Consider the following 19497-nt stretch of genomic DNA (forward strand, 5'->3'; position numbering starts at 1 on the left):
GTGTTAGCTTCCTTTCTGCTCTATTTCTCCCAACCGGCTCATAAAATCTTCAAAATTGTTAGGCATATCACTGGTACAAGATTATTGGTTGCACTGGGCACCCCGTGCTGAACCGCCATTATCTAGGTCTTCCTACTCCAAAAGTGTGCGTGTGTGTGCCTTCTTTGTGTCTTCATTTTTAGTGCGCTATTAACATTCCACCTGTGCATACTCCTAGTCACCAAAATTAATGCATAAGTTATGAAGCATCAGAGGCAATAGAAAACAGCCACAATACGGTGTGGAGCTTAAGGCAAACACGCTGGCATATTGTTTCCTTTAAGCTGCCAAAACTGTTTTTTATTAGGACGCTTATTGCTGAAAACCACTTGCTAAAACCAATGGGGCGCAGTTCGCAAAACCGCACGATCTTTAAAAGTCTGAGTAAGAAGGAACATAGAAGGATGCCCAGCATATCCTGAAGCAAATGGCTAAGCTGTGCTTACATAGTTTCGGAAGTTTTATTAAAAGTGATGTTATTTTGAATGTTATAGGATAAAGATTTTTGCTTAATCTTCTAATACAGATGTTGAAGAATTGTCTTATGGCTACAAATCGCTTATAATTTAAAGCTTTCCGTGGAAGGAGTTTCAGTTCATGCGTGCACTTTATGCATACATGCAGTCATACACTTTTAGTACAAAACTTTCTGGGGCACAAATTGTTTTTGAAAAAGAATACTTGCGCACCTACCATCCTTAATTCACTGGACAGTCGTTCTGTCAGATAGACTCATGGCGAGGAGAATGTCGGCCATCCTGAGAAGGATCCTTTGAAAGGAGCTCTTCAAGCGGCATGCCGCCTCTCTCGCGCTTGTTTTATTGGCTTCACACCAGCGCACACATAAGAAAAGTTAATTCCTAGAGAAGAAAAGAACGCTGGCCTGGATTATGACGCCGGGCGTTTATTACAAAAAAAAAAAGTGCACGGCAAGAGAGCACAAGCGCGTTACCCAGACGTAGCTTGATCTCACAAGATAAATGCGAGTTTCTGCAGATCGCGCGGGCACTCGCATGCGGTAGCTTGTTGTTGACGAGCACGTACGCGAAACACAAGTGCTCACGACAGACAGAAGTTTGCCTGCGGAAGGCGCCCACAACACAGTATTGCTTTTTAATTTTCCTACAATACTTCCACTTTGTGATGTGCGGTACCTCGTCGTTCCTCGATGGAGTCCAAACGCGCTTACACATCTCGACGGGCAGGCGGACCATAAGCCCTAATGTTCGGTGGTACAGTACCTTAGTAGCATCAGAGTCAAACTAAACTTGCAACTCTTTCCGAACTGCTCCAACCAGAAACAAAGGTGCACGGAGCGTCGTGTTTCCGATATTGGCTTCCTTGAAGTGGCGACAACGGCGCAGGCGCCGAACATGCCGCACGTGAAAATGCGCAGTCAGCGCGCACTGAGGCCGGCCCAAACTGGTAGGTGTTCTATGGCCGGCCACAGAACACCCACAGAAACTGAAGAGGTTCTTTATTGGGGAAAGTGAAGAGATAAGCGCGGAGCTGTTACTGTCTTTCAAGCGAAGTCACCGACACGGCTCCGCGCGGGGGAAGGGGGGGGGGGGGGGGTAGTGGTTAGAAGATGAGAAAAGGCACCTAATTTCTGCAACCCGGTCGGGAGCACGGCGCAGTGCCTGGGGAAGGGGAGAGGGAGGTAAGGTTGAGGAGGAAAGGATAGGAGAGAGAGAACACAGAGGGCGGTCTTGGACGCAGCCCGCGCTGCCCCCGGGAAGGGCAAAGCAGTCAGGCGAGCCGGGATGGAGAGGGAACAGGAGCACCACGCGGCAAGAGTGAGAGGGGGTGGGCGTGGCCCGCAGTGTAAATAAACACAGACACGTGGTTGCGGGGCGCGCGATGAGGGCGAAGCGACAGAGGAGGTGGGCGTGGCCCGGCACGTAAACAAACACGGCCACGTGCGTGCCGGCCGCGCTAGAGGCGCGCGATGAGAGCGGCGTCGCCGAAGAACTCGAGTAGGGCCTCGAAGGCCCGCATGAGGCTCGAGCGGGGGGCCTGGGGAAACCGGAGGTGGTCGAGGCTCACGTGTGGAAGTCCCAGACGACCGTAGGCGTCGAAGAGCCGCCGGCGTTGTTCCGTGTAGCCTGGGCAGTGTAGCAGGATGTGCTCGGTGGTCTCCTCTGCCGGGCATTCGGCACACGAAGGGCTCCCGCTGCTGGTGAATCGAAACTGCCTTGCAGCGGTGCGGGAACAGTCGGTGCGAAGCCGAAGCAGGAAGGCCCGGGCACGTCTGCTGATGCCGGTCCGCGGCAGCGGTCGTGGGGGGAGTCCTGCAGCCACACGTGGGTCCGGGTGTAAAGCGCGCACATGGCGCGCAATACGTAGGTGCGCAAGATCGCTCGCGCAGATGAACGTCGAAATAGGTGTGCTGGAGTGGTGAGCCTCCTTGGCGAGTGCGTCCGCTGTCTCGTTTCCAAGTAATCCAACATGAGACGACACCCACTGGAACACAACATCACAACCATTCCTCACGATCACCGCGAACTTCCGCGCGAGGCGTTGCGCAACGGGGGCGCCACGTTCTCCGCGAGCAAGTGTGAGGAGGGCGGCGCGAGAGTCACACACCACTGCTGCCGACTGGGGCAGGAAGTCAACGAGTTGATCAGCCGCGAGATCAAGCGCGGCAAGTTCAGCAGCAGTGGAAGAGGCACTCAGGGGAAGGCGGCACTTCACACGGATGCCAAGGGATGGGGCGAAACAAGCGGCTGCCGCCGAACCGTCTGCTGCGACTGAGCCGTCGGTGTACAGCAGGACTCGGCCAGCGAGCCGCTCCTCTATCGTCGCGACAGCCTCCTGGTGGAGGGCAGACCAAGACGTGTGCTTTTTTGATCTGATGCGAGGGATGGTGGTGTTGATCTCGAGACCAGGATCTTGGTGCGGCGGGATCGGGATCAAGCCGCAGTAAGGTGGGTCGGGCACGAGCGCAGCGTACTCCAAGGCGCGCTGACCCATGCCCGAGTGGGGACGATCAAGGAGTCGTCCAGCCAGGCGTCGTCCCTCGGACGTGAGGTACATGCGGTGTATGTGGCGTAACGCACTGCCTCTCGCCCGAAGTGAGAGGGACGTCTCGCCAGCCTCCGCCAGGGTGGGGCCGATCGGCGACGTGTGCGGCAGGCCATACAGGCGGCGTACCACGCCACGGTGGAGGTTGTCCAGCGCAGCCCATTGCACAGGTCGTAGTGCGACGAGCGGGACGGCGTAGAGAACCCTGGCAGACGCTACCGCGTTGAAAAAACGCAGTGCGATGTCCGGGGAGCAGCCCCCGCCATTGGCAAGAATGCGGGAGGCCATGCCGCCAATCCTCCGTGTGTCGCTGCGGATGGACGCCAGTGCGGGGCTCCAGTTAAGCCGGTGGTCGATTGTGAGGCCAAGATAGCGCACTTTGCGCCCCCACGGGAGTCGGTGGCCGCGAAGGACGAGCTGCGCACCGACGAAGCACTTCGTGCCCTCCGGGTGGACGCGCATGGCCTGCGTCTTGGCGGCTGAGAGCTGGAGCCCGATGCCTGTGACGAAACCGTCCACTGTGTCAATGGCAGCTTGTAGTCCCCGGCGGACTTGTTGACCACGAAGGGTGGGGCCACTGGTGAAGAGTGCGATGTCGTCCGCATAAACCGCAGCGCGCACCTCGTAAGCAGTGTCTCGCGGGATGTGGTCGATGAGGCGTGCGAGAGCCGCATTGAACACCCACAGAACACCACAGAATACCTACCACCACAGAACACCACAGAATACCTACCACCACAGAACACCCACAGAATACCTACCGGGCCGGCTGTGGCCGGCGTGTTTCGCGGGCGCAACAGGGCGACGGCGCAACCTGGCAACGAGAGTACGGCGCGGAGGCCGTTGATAGGCGCACGTCGCGGCGGCGTCCCTGCCAGAGTGTGACCAATAGGGCGCCGCTGCGGTTGCCATGCCTTGAGCTAGAGTGTACTAGAATAGGTTCTAGTACACTCTACTTGAGCCTACTGCAGATTACAAATGCGCGTCCCGCGCCATCTTGGTGTTGTTTTGACCGTGAATTCTTTCTCTCTCGTTCGCCGCCTTGCAAAATGGCGTCGGCAGCACAGTTAAGACGCTATTGGCGTTTTCCCGCGATGCGATGCGGAGCGCTGATTGGCTAGAGCAGCGCATTCATATCTCGCGGGAGAAAGCGTGCCCGCCATTAGCTGCTGTGCAGCAGCGGGGGCGGTCGCTCCTCTCGATGGCGCGTCCAGCGCGCTCGCTTCGTTGTTGCTCTCTGCTCCGTCCGCCTCGACAGACGTCTGCCTACGAGTCGCTCTTCGCCTTGTGCTATCTTTTCGATCATTTTCTCTCGTTTTTTTTTTCTTTTTGCACTAGTTCTGTGCCTTTCGTCTTTGTTGTTGCGGGCGATGCCGGCAACGAAGCCGAAGTCAGTGCGGAAGTCCGCTGCGCGGAGGCGCGCTATGCGGCTTGTACGATCATCGAAATTCCGCTATTCTGCTGCGGGTGCCGACTGCGTAGACGCTTGCAGCGACGGAACTGTGTTGTCGGCTGTCGCCAGTCGAGAATCCGACACAACGAGTGTGGCTGGAGCCGCAAAAGCACCGAGTGTTTCCGAGATCGCCGGGCTCGACACGTGCTCCGAATCGATGCCATCCAGTGTGACACCGAGTGCTTCTGATATCGCCGGACCCAGCTCTTCGTCTGAATCGGTGCCGCCATCGAGCGTGAGTGGACCGTCGCTTCATCTGCGGACGCGTTTCCTAACGAAGAAAGAAATCGATGCGAATGCGAAACGTCGTGACGCCGTTCGCGCTGAACTCGAGTCTACGCCGGCGACGCAGAAGAAATTTCAACTGATGCAGCTGGCTCTTGCACCTGCAGTGACAAGTGAGGGCGAACATTTTTCGCTCGTTCAAATGAACATCTTTAACGTCGTGCTCAGCCGCACAGTGTGCAAAGAATGTTTGAAAGGTGCTATGACTGTCCGAGAGAGCACCAAGCTTGGACTTGCAACAAAACTTGAAGTCGTGTGCGCCTTTTGTGGCACCGTCGATAAATTATGGACATCACCCCGCAAAAAGGACACGCAGGCCTTCGATGTAAATGTCCGCGCCATAATGGCTATAAAGCAAATAGGCAAGGGGCAAACAGCTCTTAATGACTTTTGGGCTGCCATGAACGTCTCTTACAGAGGTCTTCACCACAAGACGTTTCAAAAGCACTTGAAAGAGAGGTTCAGGAAGCCAGAGGCCACCGCTTTGGAGAAGTTTTATGCTGATTCTGCCACAGCAGTGATCAAAACATATAAAGAAATGGACCCCAGCTTCTGCAAGGACATCACCGTAGTGTACGATGGCACATGGCATAAGCGGGGTCACACATCGGAGTGGGATCGGTAATTGACTTCTTTACAGGTCTCATCTTGGATGCTGTAGTTCTTTTAAACCACTGCCTTGGATGCCAAGCAGGGTCCAAACCTGGAGATGCAGCATACGAAAGCTGGCAGAAGCACCACATTTGCCAGAAAAACACAGACGCAAAACCGAGAAGCATGGAAGTGGAGGCAGGCTTGACTCTATTTGGGCGGTCTGTATCCAAGCATGGCCTGCGGTACGCCACTCTTGTGTCCGACGGAGACAGCCGTACCCTCGCTGCCCTCACAGACGAGAATGTGTACGGGCTAGTGCCAATTGTAAAAGAAGAATGTCTGAACCATGTTCAGAAAAGGATTGGAAGTGCTCTTCGAAACATTGTGCAGAAAAGTGATAAGCCACTGAGTGGGAAGGGGAAGCTGACTAAAGCCCTCATTGAAAAGCTGACAGGATATTATGGTTGGGCCCTGAGAAACAATTCAACTGACCTAACAGCCATGCAGCGTGCAGTGATGGCAACATATCACCACGTCACATCGACTGACCAGGACCCTCACCATGAACTTTGCCCAGAGGGGGCTTAATCGTGGTGCCGCCATAGAGCTGCAGAGGCAAAGCGTGAGCCACAGCCAAAACATAAACACAGCCTACCGGACTATGCCGCTGCAGCTATGCTGCCCATCTACGAAAGACTGTCACAAAAGTCGCTTCTTCAGCGCTGCCTCAGAATCATTCCACTCCACTCTGTGGTCTCTGATGCCGAAGGAACAACACTCATCCTTGATCGCGATAGAAACAGCACTGCATGAAGCAGTGCTGCGCTACAATGCCGGCTGCTGCAAAGCAACCCAAGTGATATCGGACTCCATTGGACTTCAACCAGGTCATCTGGCCATCCAGCGAGCTCGTGAAAAAGACGCTTTACGCCTAAAAAAGAATCCTAAAAGACACCAAGAGAAGATGGAGGCCAGGCAAAAGAAGAAAAGAGTGCACCAGGACACATCTAGCTACTGTGCTGGAGCTTTTTGAAGAAAACACGTGTTTTGAACTTTCTCGGCCTGTTTTCTCAGAACGGATTTTTTTGCTAGTTGTGGTGCTGAGGAAAGCAAGAACTCAAACCGTTCAGCAGATTTGTGTGCCGTTTTTTTTATTCTGTTCCTGAGTGACCTTGCAAGGGCGTAACAAGCTCCTTTTTTTTTTGAAAATTGGTGCTGTTAATTTATAATAAACAATTAATTTTTGATGAATCTGGTCATTACTGGTTACATCAAATTCAAAGTTGCGTGAAAATTTGGGGGGGGGGGGTGAAATTAAAAAAAAAACGGCTTTGTAGCGCCCTGGGATAGCTATCAAGGAATGACCACAATAAATTTCAGCTTTCTACTATGTCCTGGGATTTCTCACGACTCTTCCTCAGGCACCCATGTGAAGCACCCAGTTAAACCTCAATAACTCTGGAACTAAGAAACACAGCTTCGTGAAACTTAGCAGTTGTGCTAGTTTTATTGTAGTGAACAACCCCTGAAAGTTTCATCCAGATATCTTAAAAAATAAAAAAGTTCGGTCTCCAGGGTAGCCTCCCCCCTTAAAATAATAGGCCTGGCACCATAAAATTATGTTATGTAAATCTGTGTTGAGGTCAGACTGGAGTGAAGAAACTGATTTAGATGACTGAAAGATGGTTGTGTCGTCAGCGTAAAGTATGCCCTTGGTCCTTGTAAGAATGGTAGGTAGATCATTAACATCAAAAATAAAGGTGGGCCTAAAATTGATCCCTGTGGAACACCGACGTTAATTAACTTGCACATTGAAAGATGGCAATTGACATGAACCACTTGTTACTGAGGTAGCTCTTAATAAAACTTACTGGCAGACTAGACATACCAAATGAGAAACGTCTCACAAGCTAATACTTAATAACGTTGAAATTAAACTTTGCCAAACAGTTAAAACTCTCGGTGTCCATTTTCACGAACACATGGCATAGAACTAGCATGCAGAACCCATTAGTCACAAACTTTGTAAAGTTCTAGGTGTGTTGCGTCGATGCCAGAACATACTACCTGTGAAACGAAAAATATTAGTGTACAATGCTCTTTTTTCTTCACATTTACACTATTGTCATTTGGTCTGGTCTACAGGCTCTAAAGCATCTCTAAAGAACCTGGTCGTGTTACAAAAAAATGCCTTGCGGTGCATTGAAGGTGTATCTTATAATGCACACACTGCTTCAATATTTGCAAAATGTAGAATTTTAAGAATTACCTGTTGTTACGAATACCAGAAATCGGAAATACGCAGAGGAAGTATCTTTTTACGCACCTTGGCCACCTTGCAAGCAAATCCTGCCAGTCGCGTTACTAGCTGTACGGAGACTTGGCACGTACCTTGTCCTCGTACAAACTATGGATTTGAAACACTACGTTACCACCTTCCAAGTGTGATGAACAAATGGAAACTAACAACTGATAATCTGCGTATATTGTCTAAAACTGAAATGTTAAATCGGATGTGCTGATTGTGTTGTAAATGAATGTTGGGTGATTTTTGTAATGATTATTCAGTTTTTATTCTTTCATGCATTGCTTTGTTATGAATATTTTTGTATGTACTTTAGAGTTGTGATTCTATTATTTGCTGTCATGGGCCACATGCGTGTTTCCTTTTGTATTGTCGCTTTCCGCTGCCTGTAATTTTTGTAATTTTTTGTAAATTTGTATTTTAGATTTTTTTTTTCTGGGTGAATGGGCCAGTCAAACTGTGAACTGCAGCTTTTTTCCCTTCGCACCAAACCACGTATACCATGTATTTTCGTGTACTTGTCACGTGGTTGAATAAACTCAAACTCACCCTAGCTGCCCCAATATTATTGGCCAGATATTGTAACAGATGTTGCAGCCGGCAATCGGTATTGTGATACATGCGAGAGATGCAAGAAGACAAAAACAAAGAAGTATGGGACACTTGGATCTATGCCTTCTACTAAAGAGCCTTTTGACCCTTATGCGACGGACACTACTGTCTCATCAGAGAGGTTTATTCACTTGGTTATTGACCATGCTACTTGCTACATATGGGCGTTAACCCATGAAAGTAAGAACAGCATCGCCTACATCTCGTGCTTAAAAACCATTTTTGCTGCCAGGAAACCACAAAAGTTCTTTTCAGATCATGGAACTAGAGTTATGGCAGGAAAATTTAAACAGTTTCTAAAACATAACCCAATACACCAACTTTTCACCTAATGCCATCACCACAATGCAGTGATATGACCGAGTGGACATACCAGACTATCGTGACCAGACGTAAGTGCAAGATCAACGACAAGCTACAGAAGTGTTGGACTACGCTACTGTTAGAGGTAATAGACGAATACTATTGAATGTCTCACAAAGTTACCGGCTATGCACCATCCTTCCTGATGTATGAAATTCAATCTTATCCAGCTGTACTTAAACAGCGAGAACGAACAGTGGGAAAAGCGCAGAAAGCTGCTGTTAACAATTCTATTTCATACCAGAATAAGAACAAAGTAATCTATTTTAAAAAATTCTTCCAATTGATTTTTGAATTGGTGACTTTGTCCTCTACGAGACATCATTGCATCTTAACAATGGCAAACTGAGTTCTGTCATAGAAGGTCCCAACAAGATTCTATGCAAAGTCTCACCAGTGAACTATGAGATCAGCTGCTTCATGTTGCCCTTAGATAGAAACTTGCACATTGTTCATGTTACCAAACTTAAGCGTTATTTTGGACCTTCTGACCTAAGACTCTCTTGGGAGGGAGAAGAGTGTAACATGTTGTTACGGGGAAGATTTATTCACTGACAGCGGGTCTTGCTAACACCTTAAAGAGCGCAGTCATGCAGGCCAACGGGGCAACTTGAGAGTCCAAACCACAACAACCACGTTGTCGTCTTCCTCCTTTTGGGTGCCATTTCCGCTGTGCTGGAGCGACAGTTCCTACACGTATCATCACCCTGGCTGGTAAGGCATCGTCTCAGTGCCTGTTAAATGAGCGAGTCAGCGTTGTAGGGCTTGAGACGAGAAACCTGGACTACTTCCGTCCTGGGTGCAGCAGCCGATGAGTTTGTGGTCACGGCAATCTCGTAGGTCACAGGTGTGACCTGACGAAGGACTCGGTAGGGCCCAGCGTGTCGCGATAGTAGTTTCTCGCAGAAGCCAACACGTCGAGATGGGAGCCACAAGAGAACCCGCAAAAAAACGGCATCCTTATGTTGACGGTCGTAAAGAGACCTTTGGGCTGTCTGTGACGACGATAACCAAGCGTGGGCTACCGCGCGTACCGTGAGGGCACGGGTGATAGCATCCTGAGCGTACAACGTGGAGGGTGGGTGGTCTGATGAAAGCAGTGCATCGAGTTATAGGCGGAGGTGACGAACGGCAGAGCTATGTCCCAATCAGTGTGGTCTGTAGATACGTACATGGAAAGCATGTCCGTCAATTTGCGGTTTAGGCACTCCATAAGGCCGTTGGCCTGAGGGTGGTAAGATGTGGTGAAGTTGTGACGAGTAGCACAAGGTCGAAGTAGATCATCAACCACACGAAATAGAAAGTAGCGACCACGGTCTGTGAGCAGGTGAGACAGAGTGCCATGCTGGAGAATAATGTCGTAGAGCAGAAAGTCGGCAACATCAGTAGCGCAGCTGGTTGGTAGCGCTCCAGTGATTGCATACCGAGTGACATAATCTGTGGCCACTGCATTCCATTTATTTCCAGCTGTGGAAGTAGCAAAGGGGCCTAGCAAGTCCAACCCCACTCGATAAAACGGCTCGGCTGGAACTTTAATAGGTTGAAGAAGGCTGGCAGGGGTAGTCGCAGACTTCTTTCGGCACTGGAAGAGGTAGCAAGATGCAACGTAACGGCGAACAGAGCGGTAAAGACCCTTCCAGAATACTCGTCATCGAAAGCGTATGTAAGTTCTGGAGAGGCCTAGATATCCAGAAGTTGGAACGTCAAGGAATTGTCGCAGAACATCTTTCCGCAGGTAATCTGGTACGACAAGTAAAAGTTCCGTGCTGTCGGGGTGTAAGTTGCGGCGGTACAAAAAGTCTTGAAGCAGGAATCTGCTAAAAGAAGGGTCAATACGACGTGATTAAAAGCGGTCAATGATTGTGAGAAGCGATGGATTTTGGCGGTCTTCATCGGGCCACGTTCAGAAAGTCAGTGATGGCTAAAACACAGGCATCGGATTCCAAATCGGTGGAGTTAGGTGGATCAACGGGGTGCCGGGCTTTCTAGATTAGTACACAATCGAGAATGTGTACTCCTGTAATAGAAGTGCCCATCGGCCAAGTCTTCCTGTAGGGTCCTTAAGCGTCGACAGCCAGCAAAGCGAATGATGGTCCATGATGACTGCGAAGGGACATCCGTAGAAGTACAAACGGAATGTTGCAATGGCCCAAATAAGGGCTAAGCATTCCTGCTCAGTGATGGAATAATTTTTTTCCACTTGCGACAAATGGCGACTTGCGTAGGCCATCACACGGTTGGTGCCATTCTGTATCCGAGCGAGTATAGCACCACTGCCATGGCCGCTTGCATTGGTGCGAAACTCTGTTCGAGTGACTGGATCAAAATGAGTCAACACAGGTGGTGATGTGAGGGCGGTAATCAGCGACGCGAATGAATGTTCTTGGTCCTTTCCCCTAAAAAAAAGCCACATGATTTTTGAGGAGATCCATGAGGGGTCTAGCAATATCCGCGAAGTTGAAGACAAAACAACAGAAGTCTGAGCAGAGCCCAATAAAACTGCGAACTTCTTGTATGAAAGGAAGCAAGAATTCTCGAACTGTGCGGACTTTGTCAGGGTCGAGTTGAACACCAGTGGCGTCAATAATATGGCCGAGTAGTTTAATCTGCCAGCCTCTAAATGCGCCTTTTGACGAATTCTATTGGAGACCAGCGCAACGAAAAACGTGAAAAATTACCGACAGACGAGACAGGTGGCTTTCGTAGGAGGGCGAGAAAACGATTCCATCGTCCAGATAGCAAAAGCAGGTCAACCATTTGAAACCGTGAAGAAGAGAGTATATCATACGTTGAAAAGTAGCCGGGACATTGCACAACACAAAAGGCATGACCTTGATTTGGTAAAGGCCGTCAGGTGTGATGAATGCTGTCTTCTTGCGGTCGCGATTGCTGATCGAAATTTGCCAGTATCCGGATCGATGGTCAAGGGACGAGAAATAGTTGGCGCCATGAAGGCAGTCGAGGGCATCATCGATTCGGAGTAGAAAATAAACGTCCTTCTTGGTGATTCAATTCAGGTGGCGATAGTCGTCGCAAAAGCGCCAGGTGTTGTCCTTCTTTTTAACTAACACCACAGGGGATGCCCAAGGACTCGATAAAGGCTCAATGTCGTCTTTGCTGAGCATTTTCTCGACCTCCGTCTGTATAACTTGGCGCTCAGCATGTGACACGCGGTAAGGGGGTTTGTGAAATGAACTGGTGTCGCCGGTGTTGATGCGGTGGGCTACGGCACTTGTGCGGCCCAGGGGACGGTCGTCGACGTCAAAAATATCCAGGTAAGAAAATAGAACACCCCGAAGTGCTGCAACTTGGGAAGGTAAGAGGTCGCCGGATATTATTTTGTCGAGGAAAGCCCTATATTACTGGGTGATGACAAGTTTCGCGACAGTCTTAGTGCCAGGGGTGAAAGAACAAATCGAACATTCATCCAGGGTGGAAAGATCGGATAAAGTGATGCCTTGGAGAAGAACTTGGGTCGATGAAGAGAAGTTCAGAACAGGAATTAGAGCCGTGTTGTTAGCAACAACCACTATAGTATGTGGTGGTCCGATGTGGTGCGTAAGGGTCAAATCAACCACAGCCATCAGATAGTCTCCATCAGGAACAGACGGAAAGGGCGACATAGGAATGTATATAGCAGCCTGGGGCGTTAGCCGTAAAGACTCTACGGATCGTAGCCGAGTGCGACTTGGAGGAGTGAAATCGGTGCGCAAAGGCAATTCATTTATTTATTTTACTTATATACAAATACCTCACAGGCTTCAAGTAGGAGCATTATGTGAGAGGGACTATACAATAGTTATTGAAAAGAACACAAAACAAACGAAAAGAATTCAAAAGTCACATATTATACAATTGCTAAAATGTTCAATAACATACACTGTAGTAATATGACACTAATATGCACTATACATTTTTTAACGGTTCGAGATGTCAATGTACAATGAATGAACACGAATATAAAATACATGCTTAGGAAACACAGTCATATATAGTTAGTATTTTATTCCTAAATGCCACATGATCACGAATGCATACCACATCATCACGTTATTCTTTAGAACTATGGCACATGCTAACGCGGATGCGTTAGATGCTTGGGTGCGGCCAAAATGACGAGCAAAACTATGCTGATTATGGAGCCTGCGAGATGTGCGATAGGGCTTTGTTAGTGGCAATGTATTTACGTGCGTGCTGTAGATGACTTTATGAAATAAACATAGAGTAGCTGTCTTCCTGCACAATTCTAAGGATGGTATTGATAACGAAGCCTTCATGTTAGTCACACTGGAATAGCGATTGTAGTCACATGCAATGAAACGTGCAACGCGGTTTTGCACAAATTCTAGTGAGTCGATGAGATAGGCTTGGTGAGGTGACCAGATGAATGATGCGTATTCGAGTTGTGGACGGACAAATGTTTGATATGCTAGTTTACATGTTATACATGGCACCATATGAAGATTACGTTTCAGGTATCCAAGCGTGCACGATGCGATGGCAGTAATTTTTTTCAATGTGCGTTGACCAGGATAGACTCGAAGTGAAGTTAATGCCTAGGTAATTATAGTGGTCTCTTGCCAATATAGATTTATTGTTGAGGGAATATGTGTAAGTCGAATTTGACTACTTTCGGCAGAATGTCATTAGTTTACATTTCGCAGTGTTTACTGTCATCTACCATTTTGAGCACAGGAATGTGATTCGGTCGAGATCCTGCTGTAATGCCAGATAGTCTGCTGTACTAATAATTTTGCGGTATATGATGCAATCGTCGGCAAACAGACGTATGTTTAATGAGATATTAGAGGGAATGTCATGTAGATGAGAAATAATAAAGGACCCAGGACGCTGCCCTGAGGAACTCCAGAAGTAATGTCAGATAATGAAGAAATGATGTGAGATGGAATGTCATTAATGTAGATGAGAAACAATAAAGGACCCAGGATGATGCCCTGAGGAACTCCAGAAGTAATGTCAGATAATGAAGATGTGGTGTTACTGACCCATGTAAACTGCTTGCGTGACACATACACAGCACATTTGGAAAAATAGGATTGGGAAATTCAGGATGGCAAATGAAAAAAAAATGTTTTTGCTAAAGCCAAGCAAGCACATTGTTTACCACAGGTACAATATGAAGTATAAAATCTAAAAAATACAAGAAAGATAGTTGAGCGCGAAGATCAGGTCAGTTGGCAGGGATTCAGCCAGCACTATTATCTCGAGTTGCCATGGTGTGAAAGACTTGCGTCTGGTCATACACTCAGAGGTACAACAGGGTATATGGGTTTGGGAACAGCCCTGGGAGCAGGCAAAAGTGCTTTTTGTAGCAAGCTTGGAGCAGCCAGAAAAATGTTTTGAAGGGGCTTGCAGCAGTCAGAAAGACGCCTTGGAGCAAGCTTAGACTAGCCAGAAGGGCCTGTTCAAACAAGTTTAGAGCAGTAAGAACATTCAGAGCAGATTTATCCTTGTTCAAAGCGCTTGTGAAGCAACATTTGAGAATGCTACATTTTTCGAACACTCAACTAAATTGTGCAATAACCTCATTACTGCAATAGAAATTATACGGACACTGTCGAAGAGTTTTTGCCTGTTGCGTAACATTCCAAATAAATTCCAAATTGATAACGTCGCTCCACGCATAGTATGTTCTATGCACAGGTAAAAGAACGTGAGCGGGGGCGACGAACGTGGTAAAAGCCGAGATAAAATGATCTGGCTCATTTCCGCCACTCGGAGGGCACATGCGATACGATCCGATACCCCCAACCGGGGGGCCTGTAGTCGAAGCAGACAGGAAGCACTCCGCCCGTCTTTGAGCGTAAAAAAAAAAACAAAAAAAGGGGAAGGGGGCCAGGTGTCACTTGAGCAACAACTCTGAACTTTGCTTTAAAGGACGTGGTCCCGATTGCTGGTGCGCAGCTAGCTCGACAGTCATCAGCGAGTGACTCGCGTACACTTTTACCTGCTACACTCTCATCGCAAAGAGACTGTGCAAAAAGTGTTGCTCTCCTAGAGCACTGCACATGCCTGATTTTTCGGCCCGAGCCCAGCCCGGGCTCGCTTTATGAAGCCCGAGCCAAGTCTGGGCCGTGGTTCTAAGCCCGGGCCCGGCTCACTAGAGAATATTAGTTGTTGACTATGATTGTTAATGATGCAGCGGGGAATAAGATGAAAAATTCAGTGTGCACATGCATTGACATGTTGCTTTGCCCACGGTGATAACTCAGTGGTTAAGCTGTCTTGCTGTTAAGTAGTAGGACGTGGGTGCGATTACTGCAACCACGGCGGTCGCATTTTGATGGGGCGAAAGGCAAGAACACTTGTGTACTTATCTTTCAGTGCATGTTAAAGAACTCTAGGAGGCCGGAATTAATCCGTCCTCCATTACAGCATGCCTCGTAATCATATCGTGGTTTGGGAGCAAGGAATATTGATGAAATGTTACCTATATGTCACATGACAAGTCGTTAAAATAGCAGTATAAGAAAAATAAAACACAGCAACAAAATTTATTGAAAAGTGTACAACTAACATGAAAAGTGGATAAAGTCAAACCCGGGACATTTTCGTTGATTCTCTTTTCTACACTCGCGTTAGAAACAATATTTACACAATTTTTTAACAGGATCCTGATTAATAATTTCTTGCAGCAAGATAAAAAAACTTGAACGTTATATATTGTGAACAGCCACCAAACACAGATGAAATGTATATTTTTCGTATTCTAATGCCGTCACGGAAATGTAATCGCCATTTACAATATAATTATATAATCAAGCTGCTACACAGCATGCTTGACGCTATTTCAGATAAAAGGTTTCACCCTTCTTTGTGAAATAAAGATAGAAAATACGCTTAAAATAACACCGCACTTCAAAATGATGCCACAGAAATACGAGTGCAAAAAGGCCAGAAAAAGGCAAAAATCTACATGTTATTGTGCAAAAACTGCAAGTGTTCAGGCTCTCCGGCTTCAAGCAGGTCCGCCGGTCTTGGAGTATGTACCCAGCTGCACAAAAATTGCTTTCGCTGCTGGCGCTCGTGGATGGAATGCAAAGTACTTTTTTTGCAAGAAATGAAAGCCCACAGCATTTCCTACGATGGGCTTTCCACCATTTAAGCAGTTTTTCAATGTCCTCACACGAGTCACTGTCTCGAAGGTAACTGTCAAGCTCACTATCAGCTGATTGATATGTGGGGTTTAACGTCCCAAAACCACCATATGATTATAAGAGACGCCGTAGTGGAGGGCACCGAAAATTTCGACCACCTGGGGTTCTTTAACGTGCACCCAAATCTGAGCACACGGGCCCACAACACTTCCGCGGAAATGCAGCCGCCGCAGCCAGGATTCGAACCCACGACCTGCGGGTCAGCAGCCGAGCACCTTAGCCACTAGACCGGCGGGGCGGCGGCTGTTTGAGTTTCCACAGCATCGCACCACTCCTTAAATTCGTTAAGGGACGTACGCTTTGCTGGGGTTCATAATAAAGATGATCTATGCTCATTCTTCATTGTGGCAAACGCAGATGTACATCGATTAACAATACGCGTACTCTGTCATGAACACTTTTCCTCTCCTGCTCATCAAGAACGTGGAGATGGCGAAAAGGCGACTACAAGAACGTTGCCACTTTGTGAAGCTCTTCTATGGGCAGTTTTATTTGAAGAAATTCTAGTGTCCTTGACTTGAGCTGGCACATCTCTCCTGAGTCGGTCGAATCAGCAGTAACGTGCTTCTTCAGTTTTGTGTAGTACATCAGTACAAGGGGCAACGTCCCCACTTTATCCTGCTCAAGCTTTTTGCTTGCCTCTTTGAAGGGCTCCAAGAATTCAGCGACCTCCATCAAAAAGTCTTATTGGTGTCTTCCAAGAGCAGATTTCCCCTTGAATCTAGGAGGTTCTCTATCGCATCATACTGACTTAGCACGAACTTGATCATGGTGAGCTTTGAATTCCACCGCGTGCATATCTCCTGACACACACCGTGTGGTAGCTGGCTCGTCAGTCCGCTCTGTTTTAAAAAAGTCACGACAGCTTTCACTTTTTGCAGTTGTTCCAAAAGGCCGGGAAGTTCCTGAGCGAAGTACCTGTCATCAAACGCGTTCCGAAGAACGGTGTTCAGGACGTGCGCACAGCAGTTCATCCTCGCATACGGACGCAGCGCGCTGATTATGTTGGCACCCTGGTCTGTCACGAACACCACATTGCTCATCATGCTTTTATCAATCTCCAACTTAGCGCTCCTTCGTACAATCTACTTACGGATGTTGTCTCCAGTTTTTCTCTCGGGAGGAAAGTCACTAGTGAACAAAAAACAAGGCTCCTCAGTTCCCATTTCACACTTACGTAATGCACCCTTGCAGTGACATAGGCAATTTTCTTGTGGTCGTCGGTCCAAATGTCAAGTGTCGTCCAGCAGCGACCTTCCTTCATCGCTGACTGAATCTCAGGCATCACCACTTCTCAGAGATCGTTTGCAACTTTGGACACCCTGCGCGACACCGTCGTAGGATGCAGAATCACGGTCCTGGCGGATATGCTCCCGTACTTGGCACCGATAGCAATTAGTTCGTCGGCAACATTTAGTAATCCATCATCGCCAACAACGTCACATGGCCGCATATCTTTAGTGCACCACATCACGCACGCAGTCGTCAGATTCTCTTTAACGGTAAATGAAACCTGGGGTTTCTTCTCAGTGAAGAACGAAGAAATGGCAGTGGTGTGACCAGCAGCCCTGCACTTGTGGCAATTCTGATGCGACGTTCCTGTCTTCCCACCATCATATGCAAAGAAAGCTTTGCAGCTTTTGCACTGCACATGTTCTACTGGTGATAAGGTGTGCACGACGACAACTTGCAGGAATTGTTTCTGTACCTGGTTTTTCTTAGCTTACCTGGAGACAGCTTAAGCTCGCCGGCAGCGAGCTTGTCTTGCAATACAGCTACATTTATAGCGCCACGTGTAGAGGAGACAAATTACAAACTATAGAACGCCAGTAACCAACACAATAAAAGCATCAGCGCGATCTGCCGAGCTACGACACAACATCCAAAGCTTTCTTTTTTTTTTTCTCTCTCTTTTTTGAGTAGATGGCTAGACGGGTCCCACGCTACACACGCAGCAGCTCCTTGTATGAGATTCCTTATGGGTGGGCCGCGGTCTGCGCATGCTTCGCCTAGCCGGGTGTCGCCTAGCAACGGAGGCCGTCTTTACTCTCTTATTCTTATGCGCTTCTTCCCACGCGTGCCTCTGATTTCTGCTCAAGCATGAGGAGTTATCAAATCTTGCAGTGGTCGCTGCAAAGTGGTAGGGCCTTCATTTTTTGAATGGCGCGAATTACACGCGCCTGCACCTTAAGATGCTTCACATACGCGCCTCGACAAGACAGTTACGAGCTTGCGATGTCTGTGACAATTTATATCCCCTTAATTCCCTCACTGCCCAAGCGAAAATTAATATGAAGCTTTGAAGGTGATTTACGGCTTCCAATTTGACCAGAAGGATAGCCACATACGATTCGGCCTACACCTTTATAGGCACAATGAAGGATGCGAGTAACAAATATCTTTGTTTACTTACAGATTGTACTGTATAAGTAACCACAAATAAAAAAAAACAGAAAATCTTTATTGCTCCCGCAGCCTGAAGCCCAGGCCTGGCCCCGGCCCGTAGCTTCAAGCCCAGGCCCGGCCCAGGCTTGGCCCAGGCCCGCACTTTCGAGCCCAGGCCCGCGCAGTGCTTTATGCTCTCCTCGAAGTGGTCGTACTCTCGTACACCAGCTCTTTGTATAGTTACATACGGTCAGATTAATAAAAGTTAGCTGCCAGCCTCACTTCATACAACGTTACAATTTGCTGCTATCGCATTCATTCCATCACCCTAACGGGGCAACAGAGACTTTGGTTGTGAATAGCCATCTATGTTAAGCTTTTTTTACTTGAACCCACAGGCATCAACCGCCAAGTCGATAAGCGCAAAGCACAGCGGCCAAATTAACAAGAATTGGCACATGCGTTCGAATAGCAGCCATGTGCACCTGCCGTTGCTAAGCTTTTCTGTTCCAGAAAAAGGACACCACCCCCCCTTATTCTGAGCTACCTGATTGCCATCCTTTATTTATTTTCCGCATGCTGCCATCATGTTATAAAAAGCAGTTCCACTGGAATGGTGAAGCAATGAAAGTGACTGCAATAAATTGTAAAGCTGGCAGCCAACTTTTTTATATCTGACATCACGTAACTCTTCAAAATTATAGTGCAACGGAATATAGCCATGCCACCCAACGTGGGGCTCTTGGACCATCGGACGACAGTTTTCGCGGTTCGGAGCATGCTTTGATTAGAGCCAGGGTAGAGTAGACCTAGGGGGACTTCTTTGCTAGCGTCGGCAGTGTGCTTTGCTGAGAGCGAAGAGATTGGTTTTTTTTTTTTTTTTACGTGTTTGAACTTGTCGGCACGTTGAGTTTTTATTTTTTCTGCTCGCAAGTGTGATTTTTTTTTGTTATTGTGGTTGGTTTTAAAGAACGCTGCTCAGTTGTTGCGAGAGCCGTGCGGTCTGCACCCTGGGGTGAGCAAAGCTTAGAGTAGGTGGATTGTAGGCCAAGCCCGAAGCGAGTGAGTACGGAAGCCTCGTGGGTGGTCTGATTTTCTGTAAATAGCTTCTTCTATCTCTTTAGGGCTCAGGGAGCCGGGCGTCGTTGCTGTCTGGTATTGCGACTTGGCGCCGTAACACTGTTCGGTACGGTGGACGCCGATCGCTCGGTAAGCTGCTGTGTGTGGCAAGCGATAGGGCCACCTCAAAGAGTGTATGT

At 48.2% G+C, this 19497-nt stretch overlaps 2 protein-coding genes across 13 annotated transcripts in view; both read right to left on the minus strand.

The window, feature by feature from the left end:
• Positions 1-19497, minus strand: part of gwl (serine/threonine-protein kinase greatwall) — a 517662-nt gene that overhangs the window by 334103 nt on the left and 164062 nt on the right. The window lies entirely within an intron of this gene.
• Positions 1622-4525, minus strand: LOC142767434 (uncharacterized). Its single transcript, XM_075869101.1, has one exon. The coding sequence runs from the start codon at positions 3523-3525 to the stop codon at positions 1975-1977; it is 1551 nt and encodes a 516-aa protein (XP_075725216.1). The 5' UTR covers positions 3526-4525; the 3' UTR covers positions 1622-1974.

This window comes from Rhipicephalus microplus, chromosome 1 (assembly GCF_043290135.1).
Source record: "Rhipicephalus microplus isolate Deutch F79 chromosome 1, USDA_Rmic, whole genome shotgun sequence".
Taxonomy (NCBI): Eukaryota; Metazoa; Arthropoda; class Arachnida; order Ixodida; family Ixodidae; genus Rhipicephalus; species Rhipicephalus microplus.

Bases quoted from the DNA above. Each gene is read 5' to 3' on its own strand.
- LOC142767434 (XM_075869101.1), bottom strand. From the start codon at position 3,525: ATGCGCGTCCACCCGGAGGGCACGAAGTGCTTCGTCGGTGCGCAGCTC.